At 42.5% G+C, this 25,908-nt stretch overlaps 1 protein-coding gene across 1 annotated transcript in view; it reads left to right on the forward strand.

Annotated features, from left to right (window-relative positions):
- Nucleotides 1-2,074: 2,074 nt before the first annotated feature.
- PLXNC1 (plexin C1) overlaps nt 2,075-25,908 on the forward strand; it is a gene marked incomplete at its 5' end in the record, with an annotated part of 70,917 nt that continues 47,083 nt past the window's right edge. The window contains 6 exons of the mRNA XM_082495902.1: nt 2,075-3,025; nt 13,790-13,912; nt 15,295-15,429; nt 17,412-17,512; nt 22,567-22,681; nt 23,682-23,826. Of these exons, the coding sequence (XP_082352028.1) occupies nt 2,075-3,025; nt 13,790-13,912; nt 15,295-15,429; nt 17,412-17,512; nt 22,567-22,681; nt 23,682-23,826 (1,570 nt within the window). The remainder of the gene's footprint in view (nt 3,026-13,789; nt 13,913-15,294; nt 15,430-17,411; nt 17,513-22,566; nt 22,682-23,681; nt 23,827-25,908) is intronic.

Raw genomic sequence — 25,908 nt, forward strand, 5'->3', positions numbered from 1 at the left:
GTCAGTCCTGAAAGCCATGAAAAGAGCTCAGTGATTTTGCAAAGGGAGGGACGTCTGCAGAAGGAGACCTACTGCTGGACATGCTCTGTGGCCAGGACCAAAGATGTCTTGCAGACAGGAGGCTGGTGTGCTTTCCCAGTTCGCCTTGTGGGTTGTGAGCAAAATGCAGATCACTGAAAGCTTTATATTTGCACTGAAAAGCAACTAGAAGGCAAGGTGGTGTATAATGCACTCCAGCATAACATGTTCAGTGTCCTTTCCAAAGATGTATAAATTGCATTTCTGTACATAGTCTATTTTGGTGATATTGGCATGAGGATTTACTTCACTTACGTGTTGACTAGAAGTTCAGTCCTGCACGGGGAGCTGCAGACAGTTTGTTAGTAGGCAGAGCATCTCTTCGCATCTGGCGAGAAGAAAAATTGCGCAATAATTCTGCTCCACATCCTCTGCTGCATTTTGTAGATTTTGGATGCATTTTGGAGTCACTGTACAAGAGAGAAGCAGATGAGTTGTGGAGGGCTCCGAAGTTCACAGTAATGTTTGTCCTAGACGCTGATTGCTGCAAGATGGTAAAATATTTTTGCTGACCAGAGCAACATCAATTCTTGCACAATAACTGCTGCTGGGTACAGTAATGGAGAAAGATAATAAAAATTTGCTCACTGTGTCTCACTTCCTACTCGAAAATGTTGCGCTTGACTCTTTTATGTAGAGGTTTCTTTTGTTTTAGCTTTTATAGTTCCACTTATTCCTGCTGTAAAGCTACTTTAGGATAAAAGCTGTGTAAATGGAGGGTCAGCTGGCCTCTCGGTTTTGAATGTTATACCCTTGTCTCAGTAGGAGTGGCAATGGGCCCTATGCCCATCCGCACCGTTTCCAGAGACACCCATGAGAGAACACTAAAACGCATCTTTGCTACCTTCCATAAGCCCATTTTTCATTTAAAATTCAGCGAAATGATAATTTACCATCAGCTGAGCCCGCAACCTATACTTCGCACTTTGATGAGCCCATACCAGCAACGACCCGCTGGGAAATAAAGCAAATCGGTTGCGCCATTCCACATGGCCCGTCGTCCTGCCCGCGGAGCGGGTGTTTGGAAGGGCGTCCATCTGGCAGCAGAGCGGCCGGAGGCAAGCAGGGCTTTTTTGTCTACCCTGCTGAACTGGGGAGAAAGCCTGGAGCCTTTGTTCTACCTCAGGCGAGACCACGACATTTCTAAGCAGCGATGAGCTGACACCTCAACCTTTCCGCCCGCGGTGGCAGCGACCGACCGGGCTACCGGGGCGCCGCGTAGCAGCACGGCTGTTCTAACAGGCATAAACCGGGTTTCCAAGCCCGCAGCGGGCAGAGACGTGTGCCCCGCAGAGCCCGACCACCCCGCGCCCACCAGCGGAGCGGCCCCGGGGCCTTCTCGCCCCCCTCAGCACCCTTAACCCCCGGCCGCCTTGCCTCCCTCCTCCGCCCCCCGCCCGCACGGTGGCTGCAGGGGGGGGGCATCAGCCGGCCGGGGAGCGAAGCAAAGCGGGGTGCGCGGGGGCCGCCCTGCCCCGGAGATGTCCCCGTGAGGGACCGGGTGATGGGCGCCGCCGAAGGGGGGGCGGCCAGGGGAGGTGGCCCGCCTGAGGCGAGGCGGGTCTCACCGCCCCCCCCCTCCCCGCGTCCCGCCACACCGCGGCGAAGGGGGCCGCCCCCATCCCCGGCGGCCGAGGTGGGCTCCCGCGGCGGCGCCGCCGCCGCTGCCGCCGCCCCCCGTCCGCGGCGAGGCGGGCCGGCCGGCGGGGCCGGGGGGCGGAGGGGGAGCGGCGGCGCACGGCGGCGAGGTGGCTCGGCAACCCTCCCGGAGGAGCCCGGCCCACCTCTCCCGTACAGGCATCCCCCCCCCCCCTCCTCCCCGCCCCGAAAGAGGAACTCCCCGCCCGCACGCAGCCCGGCCGCGGCAGAGGGAGAAGCGGCGGCGGCGGCGGCGGCAGCGCGCCCGGCCCCTCCGCGCAGCATGGCGCAGCAGCGCCCGCCGCCCGCCGCCGCCTGAGGCGCCCGGCGGAGCCGAGCCGAGCCCGCGCCCGCGCCCATGGCGGCGGCGCCGCCCGCCCTCAGCTGGGCGCTGCCCCTGCTGGCGGCGCTGGCGGGCGCCGGCAGCCCCCAGAGCTTCGAGCTGCCGGGGGCCCCCATCGACAACATCGAGGTGAGCGGCGGCGGCGTGCTGGTGGCGGGCGGCAGCTGCCTCTACGAGCTGCGGCCCGAGCTGCGGCCCCGCCGCCGTGTGGTGCCGGCGGCGGCGGGGCAGGGCTGCGGCGAACCCCCCGGCGTGCGGAGCAACCTGCTGCTGCCCTACGAGGAGGCCCGAGGGGAGGGTGTCCTGCTGGCCGGCTGGACCCAGAAGGACGGCACCTGCGAGGTGTGGGAGCAGCCGGCCTACCGGCAGCGCTTGAACCGCAGCGAGGTGGTCAGCTGCCTGCCCGACGGCTCCACCGCCGGCGTCGTCTTCCAGCTGGCCGGTGCTTGGTACCTGGCCGTGGCGGCCACCTACTCGGCCGGCCGCTACGGGAACCACCTGGGCTGCGAGCCCTCCCAGTCGGACGAGGCGACCGTCATCACCGTGCGCAGCATGGTCAACCTGGAGTCCAAGGAGGAGCTGGGCATCATCAAGCGCAAGGAGGAGCCTTTGCACTTTGTTGACGCGCTCCAGTGGGGGGATCACCTCTTCTTTCCCTACTACAGGTTGAAGGCCAGGTTCAGTGAGGACATGGAGCCACCAAGCATGGCTGTCCTGCACCAGCTGCACCCAACAGAGGGTGGCCTTACTTTGCAAGGGCATGTGTATTTGGAGTGCGGGTGCAGGAGCCTCATCGTTTCCTCCAGCCTTGTCCGCCAGGGTGAGCGGGGCTGGTGGGTGGGTGTTTTCCGCCACAGCCGCAGCACCAAAGCCTGGAACGACACCGCTGTCTGCATCTTCGGGATGGAGGAGATGAAGGAGCAAGCCTGTGCGTTCACGCACTTCAGCATGAACGGGAAGAGCTGTGTAAGTCTGGGCATCGTTTTGTTAAGCTTTCATCCTGCACGCAGTTGTTGACACTGTTGTTGTGGCTGGTGTCACTGTACATGACTCCTGGGGTGTCCCTGACCTGAAGGCACATGAAGTTCACAGGGGACTTCAGGCTATGTGCATCAGCCCTGGCTCAATCAGCCCTAAAGATTTCTGTGCCACTTTCTGTTTGTAAAAATTCTTTACCAGATCCTGGAGTGTCCTTCCCACCTACATCTCGGGAAAGACATGTCTGAGGGAACACCTGAGGGCATCCTGGGTCAGGCCTGAGTCGCAGGCTCCTTGTGCAATGTGCCCATTTCTGCCAAGGATACTTCATTGTATTTTCCGTGCAGCCTAGATAAAGCATCTCCTACCTTATTCAGTGCATTCACATCTCATGTCATTGCAGCTACATCAGAAATGGAAAAAAACTCATCAAATTGACTCTTGTGCACTGGGCTGTGTGCGTTGTTATCCACATTGCTCACTAGTTATTTATGGTTGCTTGTTTGGTGGTAGATGTTTCCCAAACCTCGCAGGATTGGCCTTGCTTGAGAGGGCTCACAGCCACCCCCCCAAACCTGTATGCGCAGGAGACAGCAGATATGTCTTTGTTGTTGCAGTGGTTACATTTTCACAGGCAGCGGTATCCCATGGAGATCCCCTGGTCACCTACTTCTCTAACACTCTCTCTTCAGCTCCTTCCTCCTTTTGAGGGTAAGCTGTGCGTGTGGAGGGTAGGATGGGCAAGGCCACAGGCTTTGCTGCAGCCATGGTAGCTACTAAAGAAATGAACTAAAAATGAAATTCAAGAAGCTAAAAATGTAATTCAGGAGAAGAAGGTGCTTTTGCAAGGTTTTTAAGTCACACTCAGAAGTCTTTTCAGAGCTGTGGCAAAAGGAACAATGCTGAAATGTATCAGGGACGACCGTAGGGGATCAAGCAAGCCATCATAAAGCAAGCCCTAGCCTTTTGCAGCTCCCCCACCACCCAGGGGCTTTGCAGCTTAACCCCCGAATCCTTGCTGTGTTATGAGTGAGTTTGTTAGAAACTCCCTGAAAGAAGTGCAGTAGATTTACTGTCGTTCCTCGGCTTCCCAAATATATCCCGTAGTAGAGCACAGTGCCCAGATTCTTCCAAATACAAACTACTGGAGGGGACATGTGATTCAGTCAGCTCATCTCCCTACTGAGTTGTGAGGCTATTGCCAGTGTTAGAGGATGTAGGTATAATGAGAACCCCATATGTGAGTGAAACACCTGTGCTGAAGTAAATAGTGAAACTCTCACAACACAGCCAGACCCAATCCTTTGATTTCCCATGCCAGTTTATAGCTTACTGCATGATTTCTGTGCTCTCACTAGGCAAACTTGCTGAATGAATTTGAAGTCTCATCTTCACCCCAAAATACCTATTTGCTAGTTGGATCCTTAATTTGTATTCCTTATTCCTAATTGCTCATGGAGTTTCTTTATGAGGTGCTTTCTGAGCCTGCAAAGCAGGAAAAAAAAAAAAAGAAGCCTCCCTGGGCAGCAGATCCTTTGTAAACACTTTCCAAAGCCCCACACTTGAAATTCCAGAAGAGTCTCATGGATTTCATAGAGTAACGTAATGCAGGTACGGTCAGGTGGGTATTTCTGTCTGACCAGTGTTCCTCTCAGTGCCCCGTCTCCATTGCCTCCCAGTGCCTGAAAATGAAAAATCAATGATCCACTTGTTTAAGGATTGGTCTGATTCAGATCACACTCCTGTGTCTTCAAAGTTACTTCCATGTCCCAAAAGGCTTGTCTCTCCTGGGAATGTAGATTATATTTGGGTGCAATGCTGTAGAATCTCAACTTTATTAAAAGGATTGTTAGCTTAACATTATGTCCTTAGCTATGGTGATATTATTAATCATGATACTTTGGCACAATAGTAAATACAGTTTACCACTGTCAGGAAAGTGGTATTTTAATATTTTGTGAGATAGCAGGGCATCTGGGTGTTATGTAGTAATATGACCTGTAACATTACATGGCTAATTATGTTTCCTTTTTAAGCTAATTATATGTGCTTATGATGTATAAACATAGAAATAAATGCATGTAGTTCAGCTTTAATATGTTTTTTATACTACAGAAGGTTAGGCTAGGCTATTGCAGAGTAAGTTTGGAGATGACAGGCCCATATGCTGCTGCTTCTGGGTTGTTTTAGTCCAGATTCTTCTACTGTCTCTCACCAAATCATGGGAGTCCCTGCAAACGTGGAACATACTCTTCTTGGACTCAGAAGCGGGCGGGCTTCAGAACTGGCAGGAAGATGGTGCGCAGCGCGTCCGTCGGTGGGTAGTTTGTAGGAGAAGTGTGTGCGGTAGCTGGCAGTGTCTCTGGCCAGAAAGGAGCACCTAGTAGCACGGAGCCGTCGCAAGTACATTGCAGTACGATGTGTAGGAGTGGCAGCAAGCAACAGTATTTAACGTGTACCTTAAAGCCCAGTCTTTTTAAAGACAGTGTTGATACTGAGGAAATGAATGTGTTGCATCATCATGATGGCCTGGAGTGCAAGACCTATATGGTGTTTGTGGTGAGTGGACCATGCTGAATGTCATCCTGACTTTTGCATTGCAGATGCCATGTGTTGTAGGGTGCTGCGGGTCTTAGTCTTCTTTGCTGGGTATGCTTGAATTCTGGAGCTCAGGCGTGATGTGATGAGGTACACGGATCATGGACATGACTGTCAGTTTACATAGGAATCGAAAATACAATTTTTTTCACTGCAGGAATACAGTTTATAGTTAGAGTATACGTTAGGGAGTAGTGTCAGTTTGTTTTCGTTCTGATCTTGTCATTCTTCAGATTTCTGTAATTATTCTGGTTACCTTTAGGCAAGACATCCTCTTACCTGTCTGCATTCACACAGCTGCTTGTATTTGCACTGTGTTGGCACTGTGCTTCTTCATAGTACGCTGCAAGAGGGACTTAGTCTGAGGTATTTGCGGTCCTGAATTCCCTGCTATACTACCGCTGCATGTTCTGCTCTGAACTCATTCCTGTACGGTACTGAGCTTTCTGGCCATAACCCAGTAAAGCACTTAAGGGCATATTTAACATTAGACATATAAGTAGTTCCATCATCTGAAGGGAACTGCCCATGCATTTAAAGTTCAGCGTGAACTTGAGTACTTCACTGGATTGGAACCAAATTGCTCCGCATCCTGTAGCAACTCATTGTAGGTGTGTAATCTCTTTAGCCTCACATTGCTACTTAGGCCAAAGTTGACACTTGCATTATGTTTTAATGATGGATTTGAGTCTGTTATTGAAAGTTAGTTATTTTTAAGATCCTTGGTTACCAACTTTATCAAAAAGTATGCAACTGCTACAAATTCAGTGGAATTCCTTCTTATGAAAACTAGCTAAGTCTGTTTTCATTTTGTGCAGTAGTGTGCTCAAAGCATTTTAGCAAGAGGCAAGTGGTGTCTTAGATGAAACTACTCTGAAAACATTTTGCAGTTTTATATTCAGCTTGTTTTCCTCTGATCCACATGTCCCTTAGTTTTGATTATATCTACTTATATGCACTGTTGAGGTGTATGCGTTAATGGACGTGCTAGCATAACCTGCATGTACGTAAACACATCTTCTTTATACTTTCCTTATTTAATAACTGTGAATTTGCCAAATCTCACTCTCCTTTTCTTTTCAGAAAACTGAGTGAGCCCTAACAAAAATTTTTGGTGGATCACAATTATGAAATCAAAGCTCTGTAGCCAGTACATAGGAGGAATGTTGGAATTTGTCACAAACTTGCTTCAGTAGCTAGTAAGCTTTAAGAAGGCCTTTCCTTCTGTTATTCCATGGCTGAACAGGAGTTTCTGGAATCTCAGATCTCTCCCAGAGATCCAGGATCTTGTGGATCACAGCCAAGCAAATAAGTTGGGGAAGTGCTTACATTAGGGAACATCAACAGGAGAGAGTTCTAGGATGTTACCTAACCGCAATGACAAATCTGGAAATGAGGTTTGCTATTAAAAAAAAGTTGCATGGGGAGAAAAGGATTCTACAGTTTTTCATGGAGAAAATCCTAAAATGTGTTAGGCATATACCTGTAAGACAGAGAGAAGTTGCTGTAGTTTATATTAAGGTGTTTATTTTATGATGTGCAAAGGCCAAGTAGCTGTGATAGCTACTGAATGCTAAGCTATCTTGGTTGAATTTTTGCATTTTTCAGTGCGTGATAAATATGTGGGTTGGTATATGTCCCTTAATTTATCAAGCATAGTTTGGAATCGTAGGACAAATCCTAACTGGTATAAGCTCTACTGAAATTAGATTTTGAAGTCAACAGAGTCATATCAGTTTAATCATGGCCATAAATTTGCAGGAATGACATTTGAGTTTGTATGGTAACTAATTCCAAAATGATTCATGGTCTTTTATTTAAGGAAAGAATTACAGGCTTCTAAATATCATTTGGTTTCAAAATTGATCCTGTAATTAATTTTGTAGTAGTAAAGTCATCTTCTGTGTATTACCAGACTGCTAGTATTTCATCTGATGTTTGACAGGTTTCTAGAGTGGATGTTTCTAGAGTGAATATTTCTCTCTGGTTACAATGAATTTTCAGTTCATCCCTGTTTGGTGTAGGAAGTAAGCCATATGGGACTTGTAAACTCTGACATTATCATTAAGAAGAAGAGTTGCTTTTAGTGATCTGGCTTCAGATCTCAATGGAAACTTTTGAGAGCCTGGGGCCACTTGAACAGAGGATTTGCTTCCTTGGGATCACAGAATCATTCAGGTTGGAAAGAACCTCAGAGGAGGTCTCCAGTCCAGCCCTCAGCTCGCAGCAGGGTCAGCTCTGAGATCAAACAAGGTTGCTTTGTCCTGTCCAGGCTTTGTCCTGTCAGATCTTGAAACCTTCAGGGATGGAGACTGCACAACTTCTCTGGACAACCTGTTCTGCTTAATTGTCCTCATAGTGATGTTTTTTAATCTCCTATCCTCTAGAAACCTCCCCTGTTTCATTTTGTGTCATTGTCTCTTGTTGTACTGCATACACTTCAGACAAGAGCCTGGCTCTGTTTCTCTGGTCCCTCTGAAATTGTCTCTTCTGTAGGCTGAACCAGCCCAGTTCCCTCAGCCTCTCCTCATAGGGCAGGTGCTCCAGGCTCCAACCATCACAGTGGCCCACTGCTGAACTCACTCCCATGTATCAGTGCTGTACTGAGGGTCCCAGAACTGGGCACAGTATCCTAGACACAATTGAACATGTGCCAGGTAAAGAGAATAATCACTTTCGTTGCTCTATCTGGTGATGCTCCTGTTGATACAGCCCAGGATGCTGTTAACCTTCTGTGCTGCCTGGATATACCGTTTAGCCTACTGACCTCCAGGACCTTTGTGTCCTTGCAGCAGAGCTGCTCCCCAGTTTGTACTGTCACAGGGAGTTAGTCCATTCCAGGTGAAGGGCTTTGCATTTGTCCTTGCTGAATTTCCTGGAGTTCCTGTTGGCCCATTCCTACAGCCTATCTAGGTCCCTCTGAATGGCAGCCCGGCACTGAAGCATGACAACTCATTTTAATGTCATCTGCAAACTTAACCCAGAAGCTTTCAGTGTCTTCCTCCAGGTCATTGATAAAGATATTGAGCAGGACATGTCCCAGGATAGGTTCCCTGAGGCACTCCACCTGTAACCAGTGTCTAGGTAGAGTAAAAGGCATTAAGCAGTACCCTTTAAGCCTAATGATCCATCCAATTTTTCCACCCATCCAGTAGTCCCCCTGTCTAAATTGTAACATCTTAACTTGGATACAAGGATGCTGTGGGAAATGGTGTCAAGAGCTTTGCTATAGTCAGTGACATCCACTGTTCTCCCCTCCTCCACAAATTATGTCATTTCATCACAGAAGGCAATCAGGTTGGTCAGGCATGATTTATCCTTGGTGAGTCCATGCTGGCTTTTCGCAGTCACTTTCTTCTTCATGTGCCTAGAAATGGCTTCCAAGAGGGTTTGCTCCATGATTTTCCCTGGAAAAAAGTGAGACTGAACAATATGGAGTTCTTCAGGTCATCCTTCTTGTCTGTTTTTTTGAAGATGAGTGAATAATTTGCCTTTATGCAGTTGTTGGAGACTTCCCCTGATCTGCACAACTTTTGAAATATGAGAGAATGGCCTCGCAGTGTCATCATACAGTCTCTCAGCATCTTCCTACAGATCCCATCTGGTTCCCCTGGCACTTCCGTAAGCTGAAATTTCTTAAGAGATCCCTGGCTTAATTGTCTTCCAGTACTGGTAGTTTCTCTCCTCCTTGAACTCTGTAGGTACAAAGGACCACAAGACCTTGCCAGTGAAGTCAGAACCTTATGTGGATCCACTGTCAGTAAATCACCTGACCTACTCAGCAGCTGGCCCACATTTTCATTGCTTGTTCTTTTATTGCTCATGTGGTGATAGAAGCTCTAGTTGCCGAGAACTTCCCTTGCCAGTTTCAACACCAGGTGAGCTTGGGCTTTCCTAACACCATCCCCTACACGTCCAGGCGGTTCCTCCTTAGTTGCTTGTTCTTGCTTCCATCTCTATACTGTTTTTCTGCATTGTCATTCAATCATGACTTCCCTGCTTAGCTGGGGACCATCTCCTGATACATCTGCCTGTTTTCCTGAGTTTTATGCTTGGAGGAGGTTGTCCTGGAAGACCTACTAGCTTTCCTGAGCTCCATTTCCTTTCAAAACTGCTTCTCGGGGGATTCCACTAACCAGTTCCCTGAACAAGCTGAAGCCTGGTCTCTGGCTGTGTACTCTGCTGTTCTTTCCTCGCCGCCCTCAGGGTCCTGAACTCAGTTATTTCATAGTTACTACAGTGAAGACTGCCATTGATTATCACATCTCCGGTCACAGACTTCCTTGTTTGTGAGTAGCAAATCCAGAAAAGCATCACCTTTCACTGACCCCATAGGATTAACAAAGCCTAGGGTCTCATCTCCTTCACTTTGGCCCCAGAGATGTATAGTCCTGATCTGCACTATGCAACATCTTTGGTGCCCATGTGGATGTGCAACAATGGGTAGCGGTCCAAGGAATGGAAAATAAGTGGCAGTCTCTCTGCAGTGTAATGGATCAGGGGCCTTAAAAAACCAGAAATGTGTTGTAACAGCATGGCAGTTTAGCAGTTGTGTGCCTTCATCTTTCACAGCAGGGAATTGCCAACCGTGGTCACCCACCACTTCCTCTTGCTTTCTGCTAATACTCTGTTCAAGCTCAGTTGGTTTCAAAGCCTTCCTTAATGGAGCTTGTTCTCCCTCATTGATTATTAGGACACTTTATCAATTCTGTAAACTCAGATCTGAGGGCAGAACAGGAGTTTTTCTGCTGCTGCAAGAAGTCACAAATTTCTAGCCTCCCCCATCTCAGGAGTCTCTATCAACCTCTTGCTCAAGCATAGCCTCTGACTGTCCCTCCTGCCTTGCCTCTCCAAGGTCTCTGTGAAGAACCACTCATTTTCTGGTCAACCTCTTTGATTTTTTACAGTCTGCTTGCCTGGGATGGTTTGTCCACCTAGCATTGCTATGCAGTGCAGAAATTAAGAAACCTCATGGAAATAAAATTTTGGAACAGTTCATCTCCTCATCCCTTAGCCCTAATAAAGGCTCACTGCATGCACCAATATTTAAGTTTGTTACCCTCTGATATAATAAAAATTGATGTAGGAAGTTGAAGGGTGATAAAGTTAAGAAAGAAGAATGAGGTTCCAGAAGTTTTTTCCCTCTAGAAAAAACATCTATGTGTTGTTCCAGTATTGACTATTGCTATACACTGCTCACAAGTTTTGTGTCCTTTTGTATAGCGGCATCTGTTCATTCACTCTGATGCTCAAACCCCTTATTTATACTTTTTGGCCAGCTGCAATATGTTGAGTGCTGCGTGAGCTAAAAACGCTGCCCTTCCCTCTGAGGCACGCAATGTAAAATAATCAGGGGGAAATCAAGACAGAAAGTAGAAGCGTGAATATGGTTGCTGCAGCTGGAATCGTACAGAGATAAATCTGAAAATGAGATGCAAAATAGAAAATGAGTATAAATACCTTTCATGCCAGTAACGAAACAGCATAGGGGGGTGAACTTAAAAGCAAAAGGTAAGTTAATTCAGGAGATCTCTAGGCTTACCTGTGCACGTGAAGATTTTGGGGTACTATAGAATAGAACAGAGGGTGGAACTGAAGAATTAAAAAAGAACGGTCTTCTAGAGCAGTATTGTATTTTCTTTTGCTTTTCTTGTTTTTGTATGACCCTGAAAATGTTACAGGATAGACAGATAGATGATGATGGTGATGAGTGATTCTTCAAGTAGAAGAGAAGTTTAGACTGTAAATGCTTTTTAGGGATGGTTTTAGCTGTGAAAGAAAAAGCTTGGGAAGGCCCTAGAGTGCTGTAACCCCATTAGTCACAGTGGAAGAGGTAAAAGGGCTTGTTAAAAAAATAAATGCACATGGAAAGGGGATGACAGAAGGGTGAAAGCAGCAGCTGCACCCTGGAGGGTGTGGGCTAGCTGGAGAAATACGTTGCAAAAGAGAGGAGGCAATTTTTGTTGTGACTGCCCACTGTCTAAATTCCCCCTCTTCTTATCTGTATTAGCTCAATGTCGCATTGACCCTCCCTCTAGCAAGCAGAATGAGGGGAGGAGGCTTCCACACTTGTCAGTATAGGTTCTTCAGTCAGGGGAGGAGGATGCACTGATATGACACTAGTTATTTTATTAGTATGTGGGTCAAAATAAAATCTGGCAGCAAAGATTTTCAGAGACTGAGTCAGTCCTCCCCTCTTCTGTAATCTTATTGTACAGAGGCTGCGAGGTGGTTTGTTTTCCTTACGCTACTGTACGGTGCACTGCAGAAACAAAAAATTCTAATTCTGGTGGAAATCAAAGCCTGGAAGCTTCACCTCCTCACTCCTTAGCCTGAGCGAAGGCTCATTGTGTGCACCAGTGCTGGAGTTTTGTTACCGTCTGATCTAACGAAAAAGTGAATTAACTTTTTCCACCTTAAAATGCTTGCAATCACTTCCCCTCCCCCATCTAAAACAGACCTCCATGGTACTGGAGTCTCATGCCTAAGTGGGTTTTACTGAAGTTCTGTGCCAGTACATCACAGTTCCCGTGTCTTCTTCCTGCTGCAAGAAAAAAATAATCTTTAAATATGAAATTTAATCAAGTCGTCTTTTACTCCAAGTGGCTGTTCTTGCAAGTTAATTAAAATAATTCAGATGACTGAAAAAGATTTTAATTGACTTAGGATTGCAGTTTAGAAAAAAGTTATTTCTATGTGGAAAGACTTTTTGGGGTTAAGCCAGCATCCTAGCATGCAAGAAAGTTGAATTCAGCTGTTACTGTGTTATGGATTCACTTCATAACTTTGAGAAATGCCTTCACCTTTCTGCAAAATGTCAGTTTTAATGGTCCATTCTCACACTTTGTCTTATGCATCAAAGTGAAATAGGTTCTTGCACTCAGAGGGTTCCCGTAGGTTTAGGAATCCATCCTTGAGGCTGAGATTCCAGGCTTTGTAAGCTGACCTACTGGGCTTGTTCCCAAGGTTCTGGTCCTACCTGAGCTCTTCCCCCACCTCTCCATTGTGCCAGCACTGGTGTCCGTGCAGCCACATGTTCATGCGATGAGGAGAATGACTCATGAACACTTAGGTAGGTCAGTAGATGGATTTACAGACCAATTTCCAGACACTTCATTTCCTTGACTAAGTTCACTGGAGACCGTTATACTAATAGAGGGGAAGGGGAGGTCAAGCTTGGCTGGAGTTGGACCCATTTGGAGAGCAGGTGGCATCACACCTTTGGCAGTATCTGCCACAGAGATTGACTTAAAGCAATCACAGGACTGCAAAACTGAGGTACTGCTTGCTAGGGAGACATCTGGGCTTGTAGGGAGTTTGGGGCAGAGACCATCTCTCCCCTGGTGAATGACCTTATTCTTACACATCAGGGCTTCCTTTCAGCACTCGATCATCTACAGTCGGGGTCATTTTGTTTGATTTTCCCTTCCACAAGATACAGGGGGTTTCTGCATGATCGTTTTCTTTCATGAACTGCTTACACGTTTGTCACTTAACTTGCTCCAGCTTGGATGGAGAATTGTAGGTAACACGATGATTTTAAAGTTCACACAGGTACATTTATGTTCTTCCTGACATGAACTTTATACTGCTTTATCTCATTTTTCTATTTATGTAATATGCAAGTCTCAACTTCCTTTAGTGTAAAGCAGGAAACTAGAAAGGGGAGGATGAAGCTGTGCATTCTCTGACACACACACACAGATTTCTGTGTGTTTGAAGTGCCTCCTTTCTCTAGAATATTTGCATGCCTTTAAAAGTGCTTGCTGAGTGTATCTGAAGCCTTCATGGTAGGTGCAGTCAGGTGATGGCAAAGCATGGGTTCATTGAGAAGAACTGGCAATTCAAAATAAGCCTAGGACATTATGTCCCAAAAAAAGAGAAATTCCATTGCAAAGTAACTTGCTGCTGTTAGGGCAAGTCTATGTCCCACTGAAGTCAGTGGTTTGGCTACAGTAGATGTAATCTCTATCACAGGTATGACCAGTTGGCGTGTATAAAAAAAAAAGTTGTGTGAGAATTAAAATGTTACCCAAAGTGTTGTCTAAAGTTGAGTTCTCCAAGAATCTTTCCAGGGATTCTTCTTTTTCTTTTTTTCCTTTTCCCTTTCAGCAAGTGATTTAGTAATAGCTTTCTCTTGTATCTGATTTTCAGGAGGCACGATCAATCAAGAAATTACCTACCTTGATTCACTCTGGATTAGTGGCTGTTTATGGCACAGTTGTTTTGAATCAGATAGTTCTCTTTTTGGGAACAGATGACGGACAGTTACTGAAGGTAAGCTGAGTGTGGCAGTTCTTCCCTTCTCCATCAGCTGCTGCTGTGTTCAAGTGGTAAATGTTTTCTGGTTTAGGCACTGTCTTATAAAGAGATATAATCCCCAGAATCTCTATTTCTTTTTTGCTTGTTTGTGAAGTAACTGCTCTATTGTTACTTGGAGAGCAAGATAACTTTCAAAAGCAATTATGTTCCCTGCTTAAAATTCATGGAAACGTTTCATTAAACTGCTAATGCTTACAGTATCAATTTATGGACTGTGGAGTTCTCAGTTACTGTGTCTTTTGTTTCCTTCCTTGCTTTGATTTTCCAGTAGAAATAATAAATATTGTTAGATTTTGGAAGCATATTTATTTGTTTGTTAGCCTATCTGTGTGATGTGAATAGCTGTCTGTTAGAGAGAAAAGTCAAGATTATTTTGCCTTAGCTTCTGAATAATTGACCTATGCTAGCTTAAATCCATCACCTGGAAGTGAAAGTCATCTTATCTCTTTATCAAACTTTTCAAGCATCCATTCAAATGTCCTTTATGCTCTACGTTTTTTCTGGATTTTGCAAGAATGTTCATTCCCTGTCTACACTGCAAAGAATGACTTTCAGTTTTTGTTTGTATTAAGCAGGCAGTTGGAGAGGCATATACTAGAGAGCTTGAAAAGCTTTTGCCCGTTTGATTTCACTATGCTTTTGATAATGAAAACTGAAATTGAAGTCTTCCCTGTCCCCTTAGCACAGTGGAGACCATGAACATATCTCCCTTGTTTAGTCTTGTTTATGGAGAACCTTATGTCAATGTTGGTGTGCTTATTAACTTGCGAAGTAAAGTTTCTGTGGTCTCTGGTTTTCTTGAATTCTGTGTGAAGCGTGGTGGAAAACTGTAGAGTTGGGCAAGGTAAGAAAAAGAAATACCATCTCAGATACATACTCACAGAAGCCACAAAGAAACTTCTGTCCTGAAGACAGTTGTCAGTCAGTTGCATAGGTTCCTTTTTACATTACGGGTGTCTGGATGTTAATTTGTTTACTGAATGCTAATACTTTCTTCTCCGTTCATAGGAGTACTTAACACATTGTGACTTTGGGATATATGCATTTCTTCCACATTCAGTTTCTGCGTCAATCAGGAACATACCTTGTGGGAGGAATGTTTCATACACTAAACCGGTGCCAGATTCAGTGCAAAATGTGTCTGGCATGGATTTTGTTGAAATTCTGTTCCGGTGGTCTTTTTCTCCATTTTTCTGCGGTGTGAGAGCCAATGCAGTAGGTGAATTGAACCAGTAAATCGTCTCAGAAGCTGTGATGTAGCTGAAATTAGGCTTTTGTTTAAAATGCTAACTGAGCAATAAAAGGACTTGTGAATAATTTAATTTCGTGTGTTTTAGGCTATTCTTAATGAGGATATGGAATCTAATTGCCCAGAGGTTTTATACGAAATTAAGGAAGAAACCTCAGTTTTCCCCAAACTTCGACTTGATCCAGTAGATAATAACTACATCTATCTGTCCTCTGCCAATAAGGTAAGCCCAATACTAAATAAAATAATAAATTCAAGTAAACTACTGCTTTAAGAATTTCTGCCGCTTTATAGGTGAAGCATCAGTTTGGGTCAGAGTTAGACCTTAAATGTCCAAACGGCAGTTACCCACTTTACATCTAATATCTGGTTATAAGTTTGGGTTGCACTTCTCCAAAGTTCAGAAGAGCCTCCACTGTCATGGTGCTGCCCACTGTTGCTGCACCCTTAATCCCATGCTTATTTTATGTCATTCTGTCCAGAGAGTCTTTGTTTCTCTTTTTCCTGGAGGCATCATGCAGAATCAAGCTTGGAGGTAGCAAACAAAACTTGTTGGCTCTTTAGAGATGGAGTTCCTTTGAATTAGCAATACAGGTACTGGTAGGCCAGGGTTTGCTAGTCAATTATAGAGTTTCTAATGTGGAGGAATCTCTTAATTTGAGAGATGGGCTCGAAGTCTTAGTTCTGCTGAAATCAGTGATAAAAGTCTCATCTTCAGTTAGAGATAGCAAAACAAAACACAATCAGAAGTGATTAATGTGTATGCATAGTGAGGCCAAGGAGTTCAGCAATCACTGGGAGCTACTGCATGCGAGCAAACGCGTCAGAGCTGCATCTCAAGCAGAGAGCAGCTCCCAGGAGCCAGTGCAGTTGTTGCAGCACATCCTGCAGCGGCTACTGAGCATCAACTCGGCAAATTCCTTTGTCTCGCCAGCAGCAGGGAACATGGCAGTGAAAACATAAGGGCTGGCTGTCTATCTTAGCTGGACAGGATTTCACCCAGCATTTGATTACCTTCATTTACAATAAAATCACTTTTCCAGCAGTGAACATAGCATTTTAGCCTGCCATCTGAGAGAGTGGGTAAGTTGGTAGGAGAACTCCTGACTGATATAAACCATCTATCACAAATGCAGAAGGAATCAAAATTTCAGTCAAAAGTATGTGTAGATATTCAAAGACTTGAATGTTCTTTAGCTTTGGTAAAAGAGCAAGTTGTCATAGAGGAACAACAGCTTTTAGGTATAAATGCCTCTCTCTGATCATCTCTTGGAGCTTAAATAAGGCTTCAGCACTGTCTTTTTTGACTTACTAATAGTCTGCGATGTTGGCTGATTTCTGAACTGATTATCTCACACACCTTCAGATAAGTAGAATTTTACAAGATGGCTGGAAAAAACAGTACATATAATTCTGCAGAAAGCCATGTACCATGTAACCTTGTTTCCATTCACAAAATACAGGAACTTTCAATTCTTGCTAGTTTGTAAAATAAATTATTTGAATTAGGAATATTTTTCTTACTAATATTATTGATTGCCATTGTTATTAATGACATTATTTGTATTTGTATTCAGTATTTGTAATCTGCTTTCTCTTTTTCTTTTTCCTTTCCTTTTCTGAAAATGGCTGGCTAGGATATTCAAGCTGAATGTACAAGTATAGCTACATACAATATAGCCACAATTATCTACATTTACTTATTGAAATGGCATTTTCATGCATGTTAAGTAGTTGCATGCGTTTGTTCTAGTGTGCACATGCAGTTACCTGACATGGTGATGCAAACACAGATGCATTTTGGTTTGTGCATGCATTTTTGGATGCACCTTCATCAATCATTTAAAAATCTCACTTTTGATGAGAAGAAAATTATATCCTGCTAAGCAGAACATTATTTGTAAAATATATTTCCTTTCTATTGTTATCTATAATTCACTGTGCTAATTAGGCTTTCCTGCATTACTTTGTCCATGCTGGCCTTGTCATTGTCAGAGGAGATTCATCATCTGATGGCTAAATACAGCGTGTGTAAAATAGGCTGCATATTTCTGTCCAAAGGTCTTCTGGCAGAGGGGAGTCCATAAGGAAACTTTCCTGAAGTGATCGTGCGTGGTTGCTGTCAGATTTTTAATGGTAACCCTCACTTTCCCTCTTTATGGAGACTATTTTAATTCAGTATGTTATTGCACTCTTTGGTTTTAGGTGAGAAGAATACCAGTCGCAAATTGTGGTAGATATGTTTCCGAGGAAGAATGCTTATCTGCAAAAGATCCCTACTGTGGGTGGTGTTCTTTGAATCAAAGGTATTTTTTGGTATTTTAGACTTTCTTATAAAAGCAATGTATTATTAGGCAGTGTGCATTTTGACTGGCTTGGGGTTATTCAGTATCAAGATTACATCTACTGAATTTTTACAGAATCAGTCATAGCCATAAATGTGAGACACTTTATTGTCATGTGAAAGGGAGCTCTGCACCTTTTAAAGACCACATTAACCTTCAGATTTTTGAGATGTACCCATAAAATAGAAGTTGGGCTAAAAAGAGGAGATTATTTTCATTTTAGAACAGATGTCTTTGCTTTCCAGATTGATTAAGAGATAAAATCATATACTTGTGCTTGAAGCATCTTAATAGCTAGGGGCATCTTGCATGTGAGAACAGGGGAAGAGTGCTCAGTTGTCTTCAGTATTCACAGTTCCTTGCTTTGGAACCACTGCCTTTGGTTTAGGCCGGAGGAGAATTTATTTGCAAATGCTTCATCCTTGCATTTGAGTCATTAGTTTTGCTGCTTTCCTTGAAGCAGGTTTGAAAGCTGCTGTATGTCTTTGGCCTCGACTGGAGAAATTCCTGGGTCATCAAGCCTGGTCTTGGCAATGACCACCCTAGATTTAGACAGGCTTTTTGTCCTCCCTGCCCTGATGGGGTGGCTATCTGAAAGTCTCATTGTTCTGCTGGTTAAAATCTGTCTACTCATTTTCATCACGTGTGTGTTCATGGACAGGTTAAACTCATTTGTTCTGGTGCTCACATCACCTTGGCTTACATAGGTTTTCCCCCTCCCTCACACTTATCTCTTCAGTGTTTTTGTGAAAGCAGTCTCTTTTTTCACTTTCATTTCGGTGTGCCTGAAACAGCTAACTTCACTAAGATCCTCTCGCATAAAACATTCCTTTCTTAACTCGGCTCCAGTAGCCCTTCTGTGGAGTTTATGCATCCTTTTAAAATAAGGCTGGCCAGGACTGCCACAGAATTCCAGAAGAGATTTCAGCTGTGCCTTGCTGCATGGTGTCTGTCCAGACATCAGTCTGTCCAGGAAGCATCTTAGTCAGTGTGTCCTGGGATCACAAATGTCTTTTTCATGACTGCATCACATTGATGGGCCACAATCATCCATGATTAAACAGTGCCCCCAGGTCCTTCTCTTTCTTTGTTTTCTTTCCAACTGATGAGTTTCCAGTCTATAGCACATATGGGTTGTGAGATTTTTATTGCTCTAGGTACATGTTCTTGTACTTTAGGCTTTGAAATGTCATCCCATTTCAAGATTATCCAAGATTTCCTATGTGATATTCTCATCTTCCTCTGCATGGTAGTGTTCCCAACTTTGTATCATCAGCAGACGTCCACGGTGTAATGCCAGTTCACCACTGATTAAAACATCAGACAACAGTAGTTATAAGATTGGTTTTTGAGGAATTCCACTAGTAGCCTTCTTTAGAAGGTTAATATGACCCGTTTTGGTTTGTTTCAATGTTAATGTCATTTTGCTGAAGATCTGCTACTTTGTATTTGCAAAGGTAGTTATTAGAAGAGAGTAGGTGTTTATTCTGTAATGTGTTTTCTTCAAACTGTCTTTTGCTACCTTGTTAGAAACTGTATATGTTACAGTGCTAAGTTTTTCAGGCTTTTAGTTACCTTATAAAGAGTTTGCGAATAACAGTTATTAGTCAGTAAATCCCCTGTTTATGAGGGGAATCACCAAAAGTTTCCGTCTGGTTGAAACAGAAATTTGAGAAAAAATGAATTGCTATAATATGAATCTCATTCAACACCCACGTGATTTTTCACTGTTAAGGACTTAGCATCATTAAATATTTGGGTTTGTGAAGAGAGAGCTCCTGAGTGAACTTTAGAAAAAGAAGAAGATGTATTTTTAGCCAGTATTTTAAATCAAAGTCCATATATGCCCACTAAAGCAAAATATTCCATAATAATTTTGAGGTTGATTATATGTTTTATACTCTTACTAGGAAATAAATTTTATACTAAATATGCACTCCATTTTAAAAATAAAACTTACCAGCAGTGCTTCACTTTAAAAACAGCATGAACTCAAATCCAGTATCTTTATGAAAAAATCTGCACATCTTATTGCAAGTGAAAACAAAATAAAATAAAAAGTTTCTACTGTTCCTATTTCTACTCTTTCTTCCGTAGGGACAAATATATAAATTCTCCTTTTCATTTACAATCATTCAAAACAATTAGTCAGCGTTGAGTGATTTCTCTTAATGTTTATAGATTTTCTATAGATTAATCAGATTTACCTGAAGTATGCCGAAATTATTCCAATGCAAGGCACTGATGGTTTATATGTATTTTCCATATGGAAATAACACAATATGTCTTAGTTATCTTACATGCCCAGACTTACTTTTGAATTTGGTCAGTGTTTGTGACATCTGTGGACTTCATTCAGGGGCTGGTACCTAGGAAAATGAAGCCAAAACTTTCTCTGAAACCATGTTCTCATTCCATGAGGAAATCAGTATGCTTTAGCACAGCAGAGAGGGCAGACTCAGTAGGATCTGTAGTTAATACAAGATTAGTGAAGCAGAGACGTAAGTAAATATGAATGAGCCAGTATGCATAGGTATGATGTTATCATAATGAAACAAGAAGAACTCGATTCCAATTGTGAAGAGGAATCTTTTATAGTATAAAGAACCAGCTTGCTGTGAAAGATCAAAAAAATCTTGACTCTGCTTTTCTCTGTACACATATCTATGCATACTTTTATAGGGCCCGATCCAGTCCACCTTTCCAAGGAAGCCAGACTCCAGAAACTTTCAGCTGTGTTAGCAGCACTGATATTTTTGCTTTCTTAGTAGTGGTTCACAAATAATATTTATCTGTTATATTCATTACAGTGTGCTTGCAAACAATATCAATTATCTGAAAACAGGGATATAAAAAAAAATCTTATCTTTATGTGAGAGAAATTCATGCTACTCTTGGCCTGTGCAGAGCAATTGTGATAATTTATGCTGAGGGGCATCAGATGCTCTACTTTCTCCTTTGCGACTGCTTCCTACGAAATGACTGTTCTCCATATCACATTGTTTGAGTGTAAGGACAGCTTTTAGAGCAACAAAAGACACATTTTTTTCCTGGCATGAAGACAAGCACAACCCTGGGTCCTGGGTGGCATTACTGTTTTTGCCATTAAGCTCTTAGATTCTTCATTGTAGATGAAGGAAAAAAGTTCACTGCTTGTATTCCTCAGGCAGTCTAAGAAGGCAAATAACTTAATCCTAGGACAGTTTTAAATATGCAGCTTTACAAACAGTTTTCTTTTTTGGTATTTTAATTTTAGTGTCACTGAAATGCATACACTTATGTAATGCCAAGTATCACAAGTCTGTTCCCTTGCATCTTCAAGATTATGATCCTCAGCCTGGCTGAAAAATATAGGACATCTCTCTTCCATGTGTCATTGCTAGTGAGAGTTATCTACCTGTACATATCCAAGCATCTGGTTTATGCATATCTGTTGATGACTGATCCCATCCTCTGTGGTTCTAAAATTGTGGTGCCAGTGGACCTTTGTGATCTCAGTAAGGTGAAGAGAGATATAAATGACACTGAAATTTGTCCTGGTTAAGGCAGTTTAAAATATGTCAGCATAGTCCCAATTTCTTACAGTAGGGTTATGATCTGAATGTATTCAAATGCAAAGCCTCACCAGGTTCTTGTGCAGCAGGAACTCAGTTTCCTGAGTTAGACCACAAAGGAAGTGACCTTGTGCTTAACTGCATTCCAGTTGCCAACATTTTGACCTACAGAGAAGATGGCTTTATGGTTTCTACGGTTTGTGTTATTTGGGTTATTTCGGGCATTTTGGAAAGTGGGGGATATTTTTCTTGAAAGTCATTCTTGTGTTATTCCTTCTGGAGAGAAAAGACATTGTTTGTGAAATACGTTTATACAGTGAGCTCCTCATGAAAAGGGCCCATGCTTTGCAAGTATGTACTCATTTCTAGTTTTTAGCAAAGGAATAGTTAGTTCATTAAGGCACATGTCACTGAGCACATGATTAAAGCTACCCATTCTTCTACATTTGGTAGAAAAGCAGGATTATTAAAACAATATTAAATCTTAAATTTATTTATAAATATTCAATCTTAAAATAAGATATATGAAATTAGCATTTGCCATTAATTGCTAGCTGTATGAAATTACTTGGAGTTAATCTATGGATTGTTCATTGACTGTTCACAGTAGACAGTATTTTAAGGATTCATCTTTCAAACTCAAGTTTTTAACATGTGTAATCCTGGTGATACTTGTATATCCCAATGTTTGCTCATTCTTCCTTAATTTTATGTTGTATAGTTTCTATTTCCTACAATCTGGCATCTGTAACATTTTTATTTACTTTGTGCTGTCCTGCTTCTGAAATTGATTTTATTATTCAAGACAGAAAGTTCTTTTGAACTACCTTTTCAAACCTGGTGGTTTTAACCAAGTGCACTGACATAAAAGGGAAAGCCTACCATTTACATCAGTGGACGACAGAGGAGATTAGGAAGGAGGATGCATCTCATCAGCTGTACACATTTGTAGCGTAGCTCTACATCTGAGCTTCATCCCTATCTCCTCTTATACTCTTTGGAAAGAAGGCTTCTATAGCATTACTCATTTAATTTTTGTATGGATGTCTAAAATAGGTTAGGTGAATTGCACCCTGGAAGAGCATATTTCTCCCCATGGAGTATAGATGGAACTGGGGGAGTCAGATCTAGAGCTGTACAATGGAGCAATCAAAAGTTGGGAGTAATGAATTCCATCCCAGGCTACCAAGTCCACTGTTACTGGCCAAGCATCTAATATTTGCTTGAGTCCCATTGACTTAATCAGGACCCTAGAGCATATATCAATGCATTGTAATTTATTTTGGTAAGCAGAAGATTTTACTGATTGTTTTCCCGAAGCTTTTTGCAGTTGTAACCATATTCCTGTAAAAAATCAATAGCGTTCCTGTAAAAAATCAATAACGTTAAATAAGTTGAAGTACAGTGTTTGAAGTCAAAGCTACCATAAGAAGGCTAGTATAATTTTATGTATAATTTTAGGTGCACATTAAAAGAAAATTGTACAAGTTCAAACAGCATAAAGGGTTGGTATAACATTTCACATGCACCTGATAAAGATCTGAAAATCCTGCTAAGTTTCCCAGCCAAAGATCAGGTACGTACACCCAGTTTTATGCGTGTTTGTTTATTGTGACTTAAAATGTGTAATTTTGTTGCTTATTGCAGCTTCCCTTCTTTTGTCACCATGTTCTATGTATTAGTCCCTCTTATCTCAACAGTTGGCAAATGTATTGGAAATCCCAGTAAGTTGAATGTGTCAATCAGTTAGACGTTCTCTTGCTCTCCTATAAAATGTATCCTGAGGCTATACTTCATGATGTTGAGTCAAAAATTCACTATGCTGACAAAGGCAACATTTCCATTACATCACTTTATCAGCTATTTTAATATTTCCAGTGACTGTATATCAAGTGCATTATGTAAGTTCTGAGCTTTTTCACAAGTTACAAAACATTCACTGGGACACATATGGTAACACAAATACGTCTTTAAGTGTTTGATATTGCTATTTAGTCAGTATCTGTTCACAGCACACACAGCCTTGAGTGTTTGATTATCAAGTATTGTGACTGGCCACTTAATCTGCATGCTATTGTTTCTGGTTTCCTGATTGAATGCACTAATGTGATCATATTTGTAAAGCACTCTCAGCCAGAAACAAAGGATAATTCATTACAAGACAAATTCTGTTTCATAATTAAATGCACTTTGGTTATAGATGCAAACGTTGTCTCTCTGTGAGGGTTTGTACATTCTTGCTCAAATGTTTTTAAGGGAATATAAGAGCATATAACACTATTATAGATAAATTCTCATTTTAAAATCCAAAATTATTCCAGATTGCTCCCCTCACGTACCTTACAAATCCATTTAATTTCTGGAAGTAAGCAATGCTGCTCCTTTCAGGACTTTTTGTATTGCTGCTTCAGTTAGAGGCCCTCTCCTTTGGGAGGCTACCTAGCGAATTGTCTGCTTCCACCACAAATATTTTCATTTTGTACGTTTCATAGTTTGTCATTTTCTGTAAAGACAAGGTGACAAGGTAAAAAGTATTACAAGAAATCTGTTGTATTCTTGTTTTTATTGTTTTATAGGTTGCTGTGACTGCAAGTATAAGCAAAATCCTTACTTCCTGTGTGATAAAAATTGTAAAACCTGTTGAAATATTTTATGAAAATATAGTGCTGAAGAAGTCATCCTGTTTCTGCAATCTAACCACTCTGGTCGTCACAGATAATGGTATTTTACTATTACATATACTTAATGCTTATTCATGGTCCTTATTATTCAGGAGAACTGAACATAAATACAGGCCTAATGAGTGTGAAATTAGGTAATGCTTTTTATTAAATGTCATTGAAAAAAAAAATTCCTGTTTTGTCAAGTGATTTGAGTATACTCACACTATTCTTGATAATTAAAGATTTGTTAATATGGAATCCTCTCTAGAAGTAATAAGACATGTTAACCTATGGCTAGAAGCAGCTTCTTCAGTTCAGCCTGTAGCAGTGCAGTCTTTTACCATTAGGAGTATATTTACATGGTGCCATTAGTCGCTGTCTGTGAAAATTTAAGATAGCTGCAATGACAATCAAGCTGGCTGGATGTTGGTCCAGTGTTCTGCCTTGACAAATTAACCCATCTTAACGCTTCTCTTATCTGCAAACAGAATTTGTTTTTGCAAGAAACTCTCAGAGTCAGATTCTCCTCTTATTTATGCTAGTAATGTCTGTACAATAAATAATCTTAACATTCAATTAACTGTTTCAACCTTAGACACTTGTGAGAAAGTGGTTGTTCCATGTAGAGAATTAGCAGAAAAGTACATGGTTCAGGGGCAATTTGGTGGGTACATCTTTTTGACTTGACTTCATTCCTCTTTCTGAATTATTGGTTGAATCATTTTGCAATAATTCTCACACTAGTTTGTTTACCAGTAGTTCTCAGAATTAGAGACCTGAGCCATTTGTATTGGACGCATGATGCATATGATCTGTTTTGTGCATCTCATGGACAACTAGAAGTTTTAGAATGAGGTGGTAAATTACTGCATGTCTAGACTTTTGAGCTGTTCCCTAGGCTTTGGTCTCAAAGATGATAATCCTTTATAGCAGAGTCTTATTTGACTAATGGGAGGAAAACGTCCCCCTTGCATTGTTTCAGGGGTCTGTATAGAAGCACAGAGCTTTTTCAATACAGGTTGACCTTATACCTTTTTTAAGTTGCTTATGTTAGAATACAAAAGAGAATTTTAATCTAAACTATGGGACAAAGATAGCAAGCTCAGGGTTACCATATGCTCTTAAGTGACTTGAAGAGGAAACAGAAAATTCAGATAAATGCCTGCCTTTATCTTTTCCTAGAGAATATAGCCCAAAAGACATGTAATACTCTGCATGAATCTGATTCTCTTATAATTCCTTTGTGTAGAAAGAGGAATGAAATGTTAACCAGAACTTATGATGACCCATTCTGAAGAGCTCAGTGCTGCAACGAGCTCTCTCTCTCAGGGACCCTTGCCCCTGAATCAGGTTCTTTGGAATATTGGGGTCTCAGGAGCTCATCCTTTGGCTGTTACTCATACAAGTGCTGTGTATCACATTCCTGTCCAATATTGATTTGGGAATTGAGAAGACAAGACTTTGTCACTAGCAGGTGACAGCTAGGGTTATATCCTTGAGTATTCTGGTCTATTAAGCTGTCTTTAGTAAACACTGTTAGTGGATTTTTAAGAATGACAAATGCATTAGAGAAGGAAAAAAATGTCCTTTATTCACCGAGTCCCAAAAGCCATGTTTTCTTATAATTGTGGAGTACCTTGTTTTGGTCCTCTGTCTTCTCATACTAAGGCTTTCTGTTACTCCGTTAGCAGGTTTTCGGAGTATAGTGTTACGGAATCTAGCTCGCCTTGCCTGTGCTTTGTGCCAAAGATGAGCCCTTTGACAGTGTTAACCAGAAGGCTGTGAGCGTAGCTTGTGCCCACCAGTATTACTGCCATTCACATGCTTCTACGAGCTGAGATATAGTAGTGGATAATGCAAGTGTGGAAGTTATGTTGATTATTTGTGGTACCTCATATAATGGGACCTTAGTCTCACGAGAAGATGCGCTTGCAAAGCTCCTTCAGGTATCATTTCTGGCAAAAAAAAAAAACCAAACATTTTGAAAATACCTGCCGCTCAGTGCAGTCTGGTACGTTTTGAAAGGTCAGCCCAGGCCATACAGAAGATAATAGGTTCCATTAAATTCAACACAGACAAAATCAGGAAACCGTATTTGACAATGTTGTTTTTAAAGTATTTATACAAACTTACAAGAGGA

This window comes from Vanellus vanellus, assembly GCF_965231255.1.
Source record: "Vanellus vanellus genome assembly, chromosome: 1".
In the NCBI taxonomy this organism is placed as follows: domain Eukaryota; kingdom Metazoa; phylum Chordata; class Aves; order Charadriiformes; family Charadriidae; genus Vanellus; species Vanellus vanellus.